General features: G+C 37.2%; 1 protein-coding gene across 3 annotated transcripts in view; it reads left to right on the forward strand.

Annotated features, from left to right (window-relative positions):
* Positions 1-15,231, forward strand: part of gpp (DOT1 like histone lysine methyltransferase grappa) — a 44,790-nt gene extending 29,559 nt beyond the window's left edge. The window contains exons 5-12 of one of the 3 annotated variants that reach the window (XR_015838775.1): positions 1,462-1,647; positions 2,585-3,013; positions 3,099-3,486; positions 5,294-5,742; positions 6,311-6,517; positions 7,028-8,972; positions 13,356-13,448; positions 13,711-15,231. Coding sequence is in view for 2 of the 3 variants with exons in the window: in XM_088273010.1 (XP_088129136.1) it covers positions 1,462-1,647; positions 2,585-3,013; positions 3,099-3,486; positions 5,294-5,742; positions 6,311-6,517; positions 7,028-8,972; positions 13,711-14,246 (4,140 nt within the window). In the remaining variant the exon portion in view is untranslated. The remainder of the gene's footprint in view (positions 1-1,461; positions 1,648-2,584; positions 3,014-3,098; positions 3,487-5,293; positions 5,743-6,310; positions 6,518-7,027; positions 8,973-13,355; positions 13,449-13,710) is intronic. The other 2 variants (XM_088273010.1, XM_088273011.1) reach the window with 2 other exon arrangements.
* Positions 15,232-15,692: the final 461 nt, after the last annotated feature.

Genomic DNA, 15,692 nt, shown 5'->3' on the forward strand with positions numbered 1-15,692 from the left:
AAATAAGGATCTTAACCAGGACCTTGACAGGACACTGTAGACTGAGGAAACACATGACAAATATTGGACTACATGACTCCCCAGTATGTAGATTTTGTATGGATGATAACGAAACGCCAATCCACATTCTCTACAATTGTGACACACTTGCTCGCAAACGAAGTCACATCCTTGCAGGACCACTACTGGGCTCCGAGAAGGTGAAGCTCCTACCACCAAGACAGGTTGTGAATTACATGACACATGTAGGTCTTGAGAGTGAGCTGTGATACAGAGGGAGGTCACAATAGACCTAATATGGTCGCAGTGACATTAGGGATGACCTCACAAAAAAGCGTTACTGATGTTGTAAGGTTGTCGTAATGTCGCTACTGATATTTGGTGTGTTTTATGATTGAAAGGTGTCATTGGCCCGTATTTCTTCAAAGTAACCAATGGGCAGACGGTTACAGTCAATTCGGAGCGATATGGTCGAATAATAGTTGATTTTTTTTGGCCAGTGATTGAAGATCATGACTTGGACGATATATGGTTCCAATAGAACGGAGCAACAAGCCACACAACACGACCAATTATGGCTTTATTGTGTGAAAAGTTTCCTGGGCGCGTAATTTCACATTTTGGCAACGTCAATTGGCCACCAAGATCATGCGATTTGACACCGTTTGAATTTTTTCTCTGGGGCTAGGCAAAAGATCGTGTTAATTCGAATAAAAAGTGGTTAAAAATTACTTCAAAAGAATCGCATGCATGGAATCTTCCCGAGGCGCCATTTGAATGATATTGTTTTTCACACTCAATGGCAATGTCCAAACTTAATAATGAAATAAAATTTTCATAAAAAATGTATCGCTTTGTGTGTTTTATTTAACTTTTCTTTCGAAACCGAAAAACGAATGACCCTATATGTACCTATATTTTTATTAATATTTAGTAATATTTATAATCGTAATATATGTAGTTAAAATTTCGCTCACATTCATTCTTCACTCATTTAATTCATATGAATGAATTTCAGGTGGTTCAAGGAAATTATATTCTGACCAAACAATATTTTATGAATTTGAAGTTTGAAGTGAAAACACCAGATTGTAACAATTTATCTGCCAACATGACAAGAAATCATTACAATAATTCCTATACAACCGGGGTTCCTATAATGTTTACTTTAATTCATATTTTTTCAAATGATCACGCCTTATTTAGACATACAAGTGGGAGTCGCGACTGTAGTGAGTTCATAATTGAGTTCTCATACGGTGCACAAAGTTGCTAATTGAATCCGCAGTGTAATTTGGTGCCCTCTTCATTCACTATCCACCCTACTACTCGTATTTCTAAAAAAGACCTTCGTTTCTTGTATGTCGTTTTTTTTTATTATTATAATTTTGTTTTCCTTTAGTTGAAAGATTACGATTCTGCGATTCGCTTTACTTATGTTTTCTTTGATTTTTTTTCCAGGTATACGGTGAAACATCCTATGAACTCATATGCCAAATGATCGATCAAATAGAAATAACATCGGAAGATGTATTCGTAGATCTCGGGTCTGGAGTTGGTCAGGTGGTTTTACAAATGGCTGCTGGTACTCCGTGTAGGATATGTTTAGGGGTGGAACGCGCCGAGGTACCGAGTAGATATGCCGAAGTAAGAAAACCTCAATTACATACTAACTTCCCACTTATCCCAGAGTGTTCAAATAAATATGCAAGAGTGAATGAATAAACATTTAAATTGACTGAAGACTGGACCGTTCTTATTACTTTACAAATTATTCATTCATAAACGATGTTCTAAATAAATCTTTAAAACTTTTGTTTACATTTTTTTTTTCAAACCTTTTATATAACAATTTTATGTCTCATTAAAACTTTTAAATGTGAATACTCTGAGATCACTCACTATCTCATTGCTAAAGCAGGTATTAAACTGAAAAATAATTTATATTTCTTGGAAATAACACACGCCCGTAACTATTTGAATCAATATGACTAGTTATGTGGACTTTTTGTACTGAATATGTGAGCTTGGCTAATAATGATGCTGTGACTATACTTAGAGCTGGAATAAGCAATTACATTGAGCTCTATTCCAAAGGTAATCTGCAATTTTCTTTACTGTGGATTATACGATACATCACTATGGTTTTATTCTGAACATCAGCATTCTTTTATGCGATAGTTTTAATAATTAAATAATAAAAAAAAAAGAAATATCCAAACTGTTTTAATAAATGATGTCCATTTAATAATGTATGATTGTAGAATACCCGACGGAATGCTTACATTTTAAATAAAAGCAAGGCACGACAAGTTGTGACCTGTACTGTAAGCCAGCCTGATGGGTTATATATTAGTAAGGTAAATTAGTGAATAAACATTTAGTGATTAAGATCAGGATGTCCGTAATGTTTAGTTAGCGACAAAGAATGGATGATAAAATGTAGAAAGAGATAATTCAGAATTATATATTACGAATTGATAATAATTAATTCTGTTTGCTAACATTATATGTATTTATATTACTACTTTCAGAGATGGACAGGCGAAAATATATTGACTAATGATTTCTTATTTGTTCGCAGTTTATGGATAACCATTTTAAAATGTGGATGAAGTGGTACGGGAAGAAATATGGAGAGTATAAATTGATAAGAGGAGATTTCCTGTTAGATGAACATAGAGAAAAAATAAATTCCGCTACTATAGTTTTTGTCAATAATTTTGCATTTGGTCCAAATGTTGACCATCAACTGAAGGAGAGATTTGCAGACTTAAAAGATGGAGCTAGAATAGTGTCGTCAAAAAGTTTCTGCCCGCTAAATTTTAGAATAACAGATAGGAATCTTAGTGACATTGGAACAATAATGCACGTTAGCGAGATGTCCCCGCTGAGAGGCTCCGTTTCATGGACGGGGAAACCGGTGTCCTACTACCTGCACATCATAGACCGTACAAAACTGGAGAGATACTTCCAAAGACTGAAAAATCCTAAAGTCAAGGTCAGCAAAAGGGTCTGTTCAATTCATTTATTCCTAACATACTCATTGTGTTATTATGTTCTGTGGAGCAATTTACTCATTAATTTGCCTGTTTCAGGGTGTTGTGAATGGAAGTTCCGGTATAAGTGAAGATAGCGAGAATACGCCACCTGTACGGAATCGTGCGAGAAGAGACTTAGTCAATGGAAAAACAAATGTTACTATCAGACAAAACAATACCGTAGTGAGAGAAAGGCGGAAGAGGGTTGCGAGGACGCGGATCAACTCCGCAAACACCTCGGAAGTTAGCAAAAGTAGGGTTATCACGAGGGACAACAGCGCGGGAGACAGGCCCAAACCTCGGATATCCAGGCAGAGCTCCAAGGAGTCCAAGGAAGAGTCCAAGGAGTCTAGTTCCGATGGCAGCGAGGAAGATGTTCCACTAGTCCCTCCGAGTCGCCAATCCTGGGGAGCTCCCTGGGCATCCTCACAATCTAACGGAACAGGTTAGCATCTTGCTTCTTTGCCTTTATATTTCATGCACACTCTTTCTAATAATCACTAAAACAACTTGCATATTCAGACATTTTAAACAGGAATGCAATGTATTTTCTCACCATACGATTGTTTAAATCAATTGAGTTTACATAAGTTTTTACTATCTTTTCCATACTGACGTAAGAAGTAGTAGTAAAAGTGTTACATATTTGGCTGACAGCTACAGTTGCCATTTCATTAATCAGAGATATGAATTTGCTTGTCAAAGCAGTGTTAATAGCATCACTTAATAAATATTTAAGTAATACTCTATAATCGATACCTATATGTATCACATTGTTTTGTCAAATTATTTTTTAGAATTTTAATAAAACAGAAAATGATGTATCATTGTAACAAATGATCTAAGTTGATGAAAAACAAATAAACAACTGTAAAATTATAGACTCATAATAAGAAAAAATGGCTCGTAACCCTCCTCCGATTGCTTTTGAAAATATATATATATTACTACGCATTTTATATTGTTATCTACGCCTGTAATAGCGTAGAATAATAATAATAATAATAATAATTTGGATAATTTGTATAGCGCCATTTTCGTAAAATAATACCTCAAGGGCGCTTATAAAGACATGGATAATAATAATAATAATAATAGGATGATGATTATAATGATATACAAAAAATAAAAAAATAATAAAAAAATAAATGCGTCGTCAATCGGTCTCGGGCCGTCGAGTCTGGAGCGGGGAAAAGACGAGCCGACAAATTAAAACGCCTTCCTCTTGATCCCATGGGCTGGAGAATGTCCAAGGTGTTGGGCAGGACGCCTTCCTGAGCGATGGTCGTCACGCTGGAGGGCAGCTTGTTGAGCTCTTCGTCATTGTGGATGGCCAACTTCCAGACTAGCATAGTTCAAACAGGACTTCACTTTTATCCTCTTTTGCCGCCCTTCCGTTATCCGACATGATTGTTTTGTCTCTGAGGTTTTCTGCTGAATGGGAGCAGGCGTAATTAAGGTATTTAAGGTTGTAGTTCGATTTCATAAAATTTAACCGTTTAAGCGCATGTTCTACGATCGTTATTGTCTTTGCACATTTTTATTGCAGTCATTTATTCCCGAGAAGCTAGAGGTTTCGGATGAATACACTATGGTCGTAACGTACCCTCAAGGGACGAACACAAAGCACTTTTTAACGCCCAATTGCCACATGTGTTCATTCGGCACAGATTCTTAGAAATACACTACACCGTTTAGGACCGCATTGCTAAATTGAACGACGCAATGATATTCTTGATGCACTTTCATCAGTTAATAGCTAACCTTTGAAAAATTATAACTTTTAACCATTTCAAGTTAACACCAATAACAATATTTATAGATGAGCAAAAAATTGTAGATTTGAGATGTAAATGTCCGGAGAAAATGAAATAAATGATGGAGCGTGGTTCCTCAGCAGCCGCGTCGGGCGCTCGAGGAACCCACACTATCCTGAACTGAATATCCTGAACTGACTGTTTAGGGAAACTCTATGATGTTTCAACTGTAGTAAACATATAGGCTATTTTGAACCATATTTGACATCCACCACCTGAAATAACTAAACGGATTTTTATTAAAGACACAGATTGAAGAGATAAATCAGACTGGCCAAGAACATCTCTGAATAGCCACACCTAAACAACAGAATTTAATAGATAACACATCAATATCAATTTCTCAATTATTACTATTTTTGTTTTTCAACAACATTCTTATAAATTTAAACCTAAGTGATTGATCAAAAGGTCTTATGATGATATTTGTTTTAGTAAATTCTCGAGGGCGGAGGGCAACAGCCAAGAAGCTGGTTCGGAAGGCGACCAAGGTGGCGGCAGTGGGGGTGGTGGTGGCGAGTGCGGGGACAGGCGCGAGCGGGGCGGTGCGCGCTCGCGGGCGCATGCGCAAGGCCCGGCGCGCGCTCAACATCTCGGGGCTAGAGCTGCTGCACAGCCGCACCCTGCAGAGCACGCAGCAGGACGAGCGCCTGCTGCCACCGCCGCCGGGCTGCGTGGATCAGCGGCTGTCGGCGCTGAGCTGCGTGCCCGCACCCGGCCTGGCGCCGCACTCGGAGCTCGCCATCCCGGAGCGCCCGCGCGACACGCCCTACGCCCTGCAGCTGCTCCTCGACATGTTCAAACACCAGTACATGCAGGCCGTCGAGAATATGCGCACCCCCGAATACAAGAAGGAAATTCAGGCTCAGATCGATAAAGAAATGGTAAGAAACATTCTCCTATTCTACACTAGAACCACCACCATTATCTCAATTTTCTATTATCTGGACATTTCATCACCTAAATTTTCCATATTTAAATAGCAAATAACGAGTGATCCAATTTATTTTTTTTGATTTTTACTGTTAACATTTTAAAAGCCTAACAGAAAGTTTTTAAATTAAATTTGCACACATTGTTCGAGATATTTTACAGAAATACAGTACACTCCCGATTTTCGGGATGGATGGTGAAAAAAAAACCTGTATAATCGATTTTTCCATTAATCCGAAAACATGAAAAAATGTAAACAACGGTAAATTTAAAACTGCGATATGCGTTTATGTATACCTACTTGCTTAGTAAGAAGCAAAACTTTTGGTAAATTTAGTTTAGTTTATATATTTAAAGTTTGTTTAAATGCCGCGACAGAGAAAAATCTCCGAGTCTTGAGGTATAATCATTGAAGTCATCGAACCATATTCGACCTTGAATAGCAATAATATAACATAAAAGAAAATTATTCGGTGCGGAAGAAAATTCATCATACAATTTATTTATTTTGTGTTTCAGGAAAATAAGAAACAATTTTTATCACGAGCTGCACAGTTGGAAAAGCAAATTAAAGTTTTGATCCAGGATACTGTCGTGCTGCTGAAGGCAAGAATGAGTGAAATAGGGATAAATGCAACAAATACGGTTGATCTCTTAACTAAATCTAAAGAAATAGTCAATAGACATAAAGAACTGCAGGGAAAAGTTAGCCGCCTGGAATTTCAGGTAATCGGGATATCCAATATTCCCTTCTTAACATATCTACTATTTTATTAATTCCACTTTGGTAGGACTAGAAAAGAGTGGACTGTTTCTTTACAAATTACGAGTCTTTTCAAATCATCTTTATTTATTACTTTGACATTTAGTCCACAATTTTGAAATGATTTATCTAAAAATTTTGACTGGTCTGATTAGTAAAAAAAAAACATTTTTACTGGCATTTGATGGGCTGTACTGGAGTGATGAGTGATTGAATCCTAAAACGGATTTAAGTAATGACTTCCTTTCGAGAAGTCATTACTTAATTTGGTTTTTGGATCCATCACTTAACTTTATTCACGCTAATTACTACTAAAATGTTGTTCCGTATTGCGTGTATCGAGCTCCTGATATATTTGACATAAAAACGCACTAATTGTATACCGACATATTGTATTTGTTGATAAATGATTTATTTTTCATTAGCAGGTTTTTTATATCTTGTATAGTTACATTTTTCTTATTTATTTACAGGTTGCCAATATTGAAGCTGAGCAAGCAGTTTTTGTAAAACAACGAACTAAAGAAATAACCGATAAATATGTAAAATTAGGTCATATTCAACCAAATACAGAAATTACTCCAGCCATTGCTCGGGAATGTATACTGAAAGAAGTCTCAGCTACTTTGGCACATAGGAAGCGGCTTCATTCTCATATTAGTAAACTTGAAATGGAGAATTCTCACATTGAGATTACAAACGAGGAAAGAAAAATGGTTCCTTTAGTACCCGTAGCGACAGTTAAACCGCACGCTATAAACAATAAAATAAGTAGAAAAAGCAGAGAGAATCGCTCTCGTTCCCAAGAGTGGCCCGATGTTCCAGATATTGGGAAAATTGAGGAACAAAATCCTGAAATTCTAGCTCAGAAAATTTTAGAGACTGGAAGGCAAATAGAAGCCGGAAAATTAGGAGCTGTCGGTGCCAAACATAACAACCATTACTTGATGAACGGTCATATTAAAGAATCCGAAAAGGTTTCCGATTATGCCAAGATGAAAAATGGTACTGTGCTTCCTTCTAGAAATCAAATACGAAATGTAACTCCTATAATTGTTAGTGTAAGTAGTAGTAAACAACAATCTCCTGTTAGAGTGCAGAAAACTCTTAATGTTGTCGGAAAAGTTCAAGAGTCACCCAAAGTTATTAATTTCGAAGACAGACTGAAAAGTATTATAACTTCCGTTCTCAATGAAGACAAAGAGCAGAGAAAAGCTGCGCATCAACCTGCCACGCACTCTTGTACGAATGCAAATCCTCAACCACAGCAACAAACTCATCCTCAAACGTGTTATGTATCTAACCAACCGGCGCACAGTCAAGCTACGTCCCAGTCACACTTCTCTACGCAATATACGCATAGCAATCAAGCGTCACCCGCAGATATAAAGCCAGACTATCGAGACTACAAACATTCCTTATCAGACAGGTTCGTGCCTTCAGATCCCGTGCGAAACGTCGAATCTTATTCCCGCCACGGAGTTATAGCGCAGTCCTCGGACTCGTTTAGAAGCGAAACTTACCGAGTCAACGGTGATGTAGTGCGACAACCCAGGGAAGATTCACCAGCGGCACGGACAACCCTCCAGCCCGACTACACTCAGGTTTCTCCTGCCAAGCTCGCTCTTCGAAGGCACTTGTCCCAGGAGAAGCTGACGCAGCATCATCCCAGTACCATTGTGGCCACCCGTACCATCGGCGATCTCGTGAATGGAGAAATAGAGCGAACATTAGAAATTTCCAATCAGAGTATCATCAATGCGGCGGTACATATGAGTGCGATACTGGTCACTCCCAGTAATATGATGAATTCCAACATTCCTCCCCGGCCCGAGAGAGTCAACGTACGAGTGGACACCGACCTGGATTCACTGGGCAGTGCGTACAGTCCCGTGTCGCGGCCCGAGAGCGCAGAGGGCGTGGAGCAGGCGTGCACGCTGCGCGGCGTGCGAACCTACCCGTCGGGCGCCGCTAGCCCTCCGCCTCCGCGCACCACTGTGCTGTACCCGCCGTCCAAGGCCTACGCGGGCCACGCGTACGCGCCCCTGCCGCGCGCCGAGATCAAGCCCTACCACGAGTCCTACTTCGGGGACAGCAAGCCGCCCGTGCCCGCCCCCGCCGCGCCGCTCGAGGGGCTGGCTGCGTGCCTGCAGGAGCGCGTGCTTGCCTCGGAATACTGGAAGGTGAAGGAGGAGCCCGCGGCAGGCGTGACCGTCATCAAGACGGAAGCTTGCGACAACTCCCCCGCGCGCTGCCAGTCGGGGCAGAAGCGACCGTCGCCACTGACGTGCGCGCGTCCGGCCAAGAAGCAGCACGTGGAGAGCCCGCCCGCAGGAGTGCTGGTGGCCATGAGCCCGGAGCCGCACTCGGGCACCTCTACTCCGCTAGTGGACGAGGCGCCCACCCGACCTGACGAAGGTATATCGTCAATTGTCGTATAATTCCTTCTTTTTTTACATTTTTACTATTGTGATCACTTTCAGTTTTAGTACAAATTTACTATAATCCAGATAGAATTGTGTACTATGTATTGCAAATAATTACATCTTAGAAGCAAAAATACGGATACAATTAACGAGAGATATTACGTAATGAATTCCTATATGGAATGTTGAACAAGCGATACATGTTAACATCCACTTGTTGCAATACTTAGTCAGATCTTCTATTTAAAAGACTTTATGTAGTTTATGAATACTGAAACGCATGGTAAGGAATTGTAGAAATATGATATTAGATTTCTATGTTTGAATGTACTGTGGTGGTAGTGACTGATTTTGCACTTTTTGTAGCCAGTGGTTGTGAGTAATCTATTGCCAAAAATAAAATTATAACATTAATATTTACACTATACTATTGCATTTTGTTATATTACTATAACAAAGTGTACTAAATATAATTTTATATATAAAAAAAAATTATTTGTATTTCATGAAAGTAATTTAAGCATGCTGATTGTTGTGGTATGTTATGCATTACTTTTCAGTAAATAAGATATCCGCATTTCGTATGATCTTTAAAATGTTATTTGAAAGTAAAAAATAATTATTTTATTGACAATTCATACCACAATGATTTATGTTGGATGTTTTTATTTTATTTTGATTTTGTTCATTAATTGCAAATTATTTGTTTCATTCAGGTTCTCTAACAAAGTATAAGTGTGTATTTGTTAATTTTAGCTGGTACAAAAAGAAATCAAGAACTTTATTTGTAGATTTTTTTATTTTATTTTATATACACCTTACATATATTTTTAATATAATAAGTCATTACATATAATAAATATCTGAATATGAACCAGCAGTCACTTAACCTGACTGATTATTTTTCTCGTTTTATTTTATTTTATCATACTTGTAGTAGGGTATTCTGTATCCACATCAGCCAAATTGTTTTATTAAAGTTATAGTTCTGCTATCCATTCATATTCAGGAATTATTAAATGTAACAGAAGTGAATAATATAATTTCCATGATTTTACCAAATATGTATAAGTATTCATGAGTACATATTGTAAATCCAATGGGAAACAAAGCAATTAAGTTATCAGTTTCCGTATTGTCGGCTTTATCTGTAAAGTGGTCAACTGAACCTGTTTCCTTTGCATTGTAGAGTACAGCCGTAATAACTTTAAAATTACAAAAATACACTGATTACAGTCATTATCAGCCCTTAAGGATAAGAATAATGTTTGTCGGGTACTTACCATTCATATACATACTACTACTACTACTACCATCACGCCGTTTCCCCGCAGGGGTAGGCAGAGAGGATGGAACGCCACACTCTTCTGTCCTGACATACACTCCTAGCCTCCTTCACATCCATACATCTAGTCATACATGCCCTCCGATTACGCAGACTTTTGACACCGCCAGATTTTAGGTTCTGATTGATCTGATCGTGCCAAGTCTTTTTCGGTCGTCCACGTTCTGTTTTCCCTCTCACATTCGCCACATATATTTTCTTAGTCATTCTCTCGCTATCCATTCGCTCCACATGTCCATACCACCGCAAAGAGCTCTTTCTAATCTTTTCAATTATTCCTCGTTCAGTACATAATTAACAGAAATATAACATGTTGATTTCTGATCTGTCTATCTCGTACAAAGAGATCTGTATATGTATCTACGAGGCCTGACCAGATAAACATATACATATTAAAGTATTTTTTCGCTATAATGCAAATTCAATATATTAATATATTATCTCAGACATAAGAAGCTTAATTCAGATCCCATATCTTTATGTTAATTCGTAATCAGGATAGTGCTGCATAAGTTTTTATACCATTAGGGTAGAGAGTTGTATTTTAGAAAAATTCCTTTCTTGTTTGTACCATTACATACATGTGTTATTAAAAGATTATTAGAATAAATACAATTGTACAATTCTAATTTAGTCGTAATTTGGAAATGTTCTTAATAGTTTTTTTGTTTAATATTCATTCCAATGTTTATTCCTAAAGAATTCCTTAATTCGGCATTAAACACGTTGACAATGAATGATTATGCCGAGTCAGTAAAAGCCTCATTTAAATAGGCATTTTGTGATATTAAAATTATTAAAATTTCTCAAGATAATGTTTAAAGACAGCCCAATAAGTTGGAACTCCTTCTAAGAGCCAATAGCTTTCCCCGCCACTTGTGCTGTTTGTTGGTTCTATTGGCTCATTGTGAATGCATATTCCCAGCCAGTTAGCATTGGCGGTTGCTGTCTATCTCCAGAGAATATAACATGAAAAGACTACAGAAATTAGGATTTGTATAAGGACTTACTTAAATACATAAATACTTAATTTTTCAAAATACATATCTATCCTGGCATTACTGGCTTATGTGTAAATGTGACATGGAACGGAATTTTCATCAAAAGATTTCAATATAATGGCTTACTGTACTGGGGTGGCATCGCAGCACAGACCCTTCTCGTGTATAAATGCTGCATTAGTTCACATTTAGATATTTGGAGACAAAAAAATCAGTTCAAATTCTTGTTATTTAAGAATACATATAATGCGAGCTCAAATATTTTAGAACTGTGTTAACAAAAACAAAGGCTTTATAGATTAAAAATATATCAACATGATTTACCCAATATTTCAAAACCGAATCCAGGGATTTCCTAACTGGAAAGCACAATTAAGTTTTTTTGGTTCCTTTAATTTCGAAATAATGATAAATAGTAACATTAGAGTAATTCTACAGGCTAGTTTATACACACTGCAAGGGATGCATGGTTAAAAGTTATACTTTTCCGTCCTATATTGTTCCCATGAATTAAAATTTAATATTCTTTTTCTCAGAATATAATGAAAATTTATGCATATTTGGTAGTTACTCATTGATAATGTGCACATTACATATACATATTTAAAAATCCCTTAAATAAAAATTCACAAAATGATAACTCATATTCTTGAACTTATTTCTGGGATTTTTCAGTTTAAATATGTGCAGCACTATTTAAAAAAAAAATTAAAATTATATACATTTTTTTGTTTTCTTTCAAATGTACTTATAAAATTATAACATTTCTGTATTCAATTATGCAACACTAAGTATACACTGCTCTAGAAGGCTTGGTTTTAATTTATTTATGTTAAAAAATTGTGTTAAGTTTTTTTTTCTACAGTGTAATATTATTTTATTAATTTAATTACATACATAGTTCAGTATCACAGGATACCTTTTGCGATTTAGTTTTTTTTCTGTGATTGCTCCATGTAATGCAGTTTTATTTTTAATGTGTTTTTCTTTTTTTAAGTAGAAAATTTATTGTTATTTGTGGTGTTATTGTCATGGTTAGTTTTAGGTGTCTTACTGTGCAAACTTAGTAGTCAATAATATACTCCAGTGCCTAGAAGCATGACTTTAATGATCACTTATTTGTGTGTTCATATTCTAAAAAAATACATTCATATATGTTGTATCAGTATTATCGTTTTAAATTTTATTCTTTATCATTTTTTTTATAATTTTGTATCATATTATACATATGTATTTTATTTATTCATAAGTTATATTTTCAATACAAAGTTTTGGTTTGCATGATTTTTTTTTTCAACTTTTTTTTTTTACAGAAATTGAATATTGTAAAATACATTAAAACAATGGTTATATCTATGTATCTGTTTTATTAAACTTTAGACCTAATTGAATTTTTGTCCAATTGGCTATTAGAAACATGTATCCTGTAAAATGAATAGTTTGAGAGATAATTGAGGTAAAATCAGTAAATTTGTTGTAATTTTATATAATATAAATCCATTATTGAGTGTTACAATAGGTAGCATCGCATCTTGATGTTATTCATTGTGCAATATAAAGTATAAGCTACGGGTACAGAGGAGACATAAGTTGTTATTGAATGTTGGTTGCCTTCGGAGTAGACTTGCAGTCCACTTGTCACTTGCAGGGTGTAATTTGTGTTGCAGTAATGTAAATGAATATAGTATAAATATACAGATATGTTATATTAGTTTTACTTCTTATCTTTCCCTTCCTTCTTCTAATTATTTTGCCTGTTGCATACAAAATAGAAGCTGTGTTTTGACTATACTGTGCAACATTGTTGTCTTTTTACGTTCACAGCACATTTCTTTTTATTTAGTGTGATTATGTTTGCTTTTCATAATTTGAACAAATTTTTACTTTTATATGATTATTTGGAAAGTGCACACTGAGAAAGTATCAGTGAGCGAGGACAATAATGTGGGTCAGTTTGTCGAACGTTAGCGCAAGTATGCGACGGTAGAGCTAATGTTCTCATTTCATACGGCGCTTGGTGTGTCTCTAGGGACCTGCCCTGACTGATTACTCTTTTTGCATCTCTGATCGTACTCGTCGTAAACGCGATCGCACGATCACACGATCACATAGCCAACTGACGGTAAGTTTCAAAGATCAGCATTCAAAAATATTCTGTCTCCAACCATAAATATTTTTTCCAATATTCAGTATTCTATATAAAAGTAATAATTTGTGATACTTTAGCACGCATTTTTGACTAGCTTTCGAAAGCACCCTTATTATTTGCATTTCCTTCATTTAATTGGTGGTGGTTTGCCATTTACTACACTGAAATAATTGTTATATACTCGTATCCGCTGACTGAACGTCCTAAATTTACGTTGGCAATTTTGTTCCGACAGAATCGGAGATAGGAGAAGAAGTGGAGGAGAGTAAGTGGCAAGATCGCATAGCTTTCAGATTCGATCAGATCGTTTCGTTCGCATCCACCGCAATGGAAGACAAGCGGCGGCGCTCGACGGAGGAGGGCACCAGCTGCAACACGTCTCCCGACTCGGGCATCGGGCACGGCGACCCCCCGCCCCCCAGCGTGGTGGTGGAGCCGGCGGAGCCCCCTGCGCCCGCCGCGCCCGCCTCGGGCAGCCCGCCGCTGGAGCCGCCCGGCGAGCTGGCGGTGCCGCTGCGCACGCCCTCGCCCTGCTCGCTGCCCCCGCCCAGCCCGCCCGTGCCGCCCAAGTACCAGCGCCAGGAGCGCCCGCCCGGCCCCACACACCACTTCAAGAAGAAGTTCTTCCACCGCGAGCAGTGGAGCGCGTGGCCCTCGGAGGCTGCGGCGCGTGCCCACCCGCGCAAGGACAAGTTCCGACCCAAGGGCAAGGACTGGGACTGGAGCGGCGGCGGCGGCGGCGCGTGGGGCCAGCGCGACCAGCCCATGTGACGCCTGCGGAGGGATCGCCACCCGTACGCGTGACGCCCTTTGCCGCCCGCCCTTAACTAGGCAATTTTGCGACTGATTTAATTCGCGGCATACACTGCCAACTCGTGACTTTTTGTAGATATATTTTGGAATGATATTACGTATAAATAGCACTGACTCGCTCGTTATTTTTATCAGGATTTTGTATAATTTTGCCAAATAATTTGGAGATAATATCTAATTTCGTTGTTTGAATTTTTTTCGTCATTCGACCAATTTTGAGCCCTTTTACAATTTTATCTTATGAAATAATTAGATAATCGCGTATAGATAAATTGGTTTGGTCACATGTTGCAGGATACGGGATGTTATGTGCGCTTGGAGAAAGTTTTCATGTGTATGTTGTTTTTTGTTTATTTGTTTTTTATTTTTTTAAATCTATAATTGGATGTTTATTTTGTGTATTGTATACATGTATATTTGTGACTGTCGACTAGGCATTAAAATTATTCTTTTATATAGTTTAATTATCTTTTTCTTTGTTATTGTTCCTTTTGTGTATATGTTATTCTAGTATAGGTAAGCGTTGAATAAGAAATATCGGCAGTATCGAGGTTCTATAAACGTCTTAAGGTAGATCTGCGTGAGCGTCTAGATTAGTTATTAAACTTTATGAAATCTACTGCCAACTATAATATTATTAATAGCATTTGTAAATATTTTGCGTAAAACTTAGATCATTCATACATGACATCTGTGATTGAATTCAAAACATTTAAATTAATTGGAATAAAATTTTGTTGTTATATGGATAATTACTAATTTTTTACTCACTCACTTTGAATAATGAACGATGAATGATATCTCAAATAGTACAAATGAGAAGACTTAATGCCTGATAGGATTCATCAAAATTATGTTTTTAATCTGATGTGAATGCTTAGTTTGATTGTATCCCCGTGTATTAGTTTTATTTTATACAAAAATAAACTGGTATTACTCAAGAGCCCATTGTTTTATTTAATTCTTTTTTATTTTCTCATATGTCCATATACAGTATATATAAAATAAACTAACCATCACACCTCTTCCTCGCTGGGCAGGGGTAGGCAGGGAAAATAGAAACCCCACCAATTTTTATGTGCAAACAATCTTTGCCTCTTTTATTTGGATAATTATAAAATGCCATTTTCGTAAAATACTACTTAGAGGGTGCTTCACTGCGATTGATTTGGGAAAAAGAAGATAATGTAAATAATTTAGCAAACTAATGATTTTTTTGTTTTGTTCAAAAGATCATCTCACACCCACTATTTCTAACTATTGGTGAAAAAGCATTCCACAACATCGGTCCTGTAACAGAAAAGGTATGCTATCCAAATTTATTATGCTGGTTGCGAGCTGGTAAGACCGCTTTACCCATAGCAGTTGTTGAAATCGATTAAAGCGTGAGACGTCTATCGATGA

Source organism: Brachycentrus maculatus, unplaced genomic scaffold (assembly GCF_059751285.1).
Source record: "Brachycentrus maculatus isolate JH-2025_06_01 unplaced genomic scaffold, ASM5975128v1 h1tg000537l, whole genome shotgun sequence".
NCBI lineage: Eukaryota > Metazoa > Arthropoda > Insecta > Trichoptera > Brachycentridae > Brachycentrus > Brachycentrus maculatus.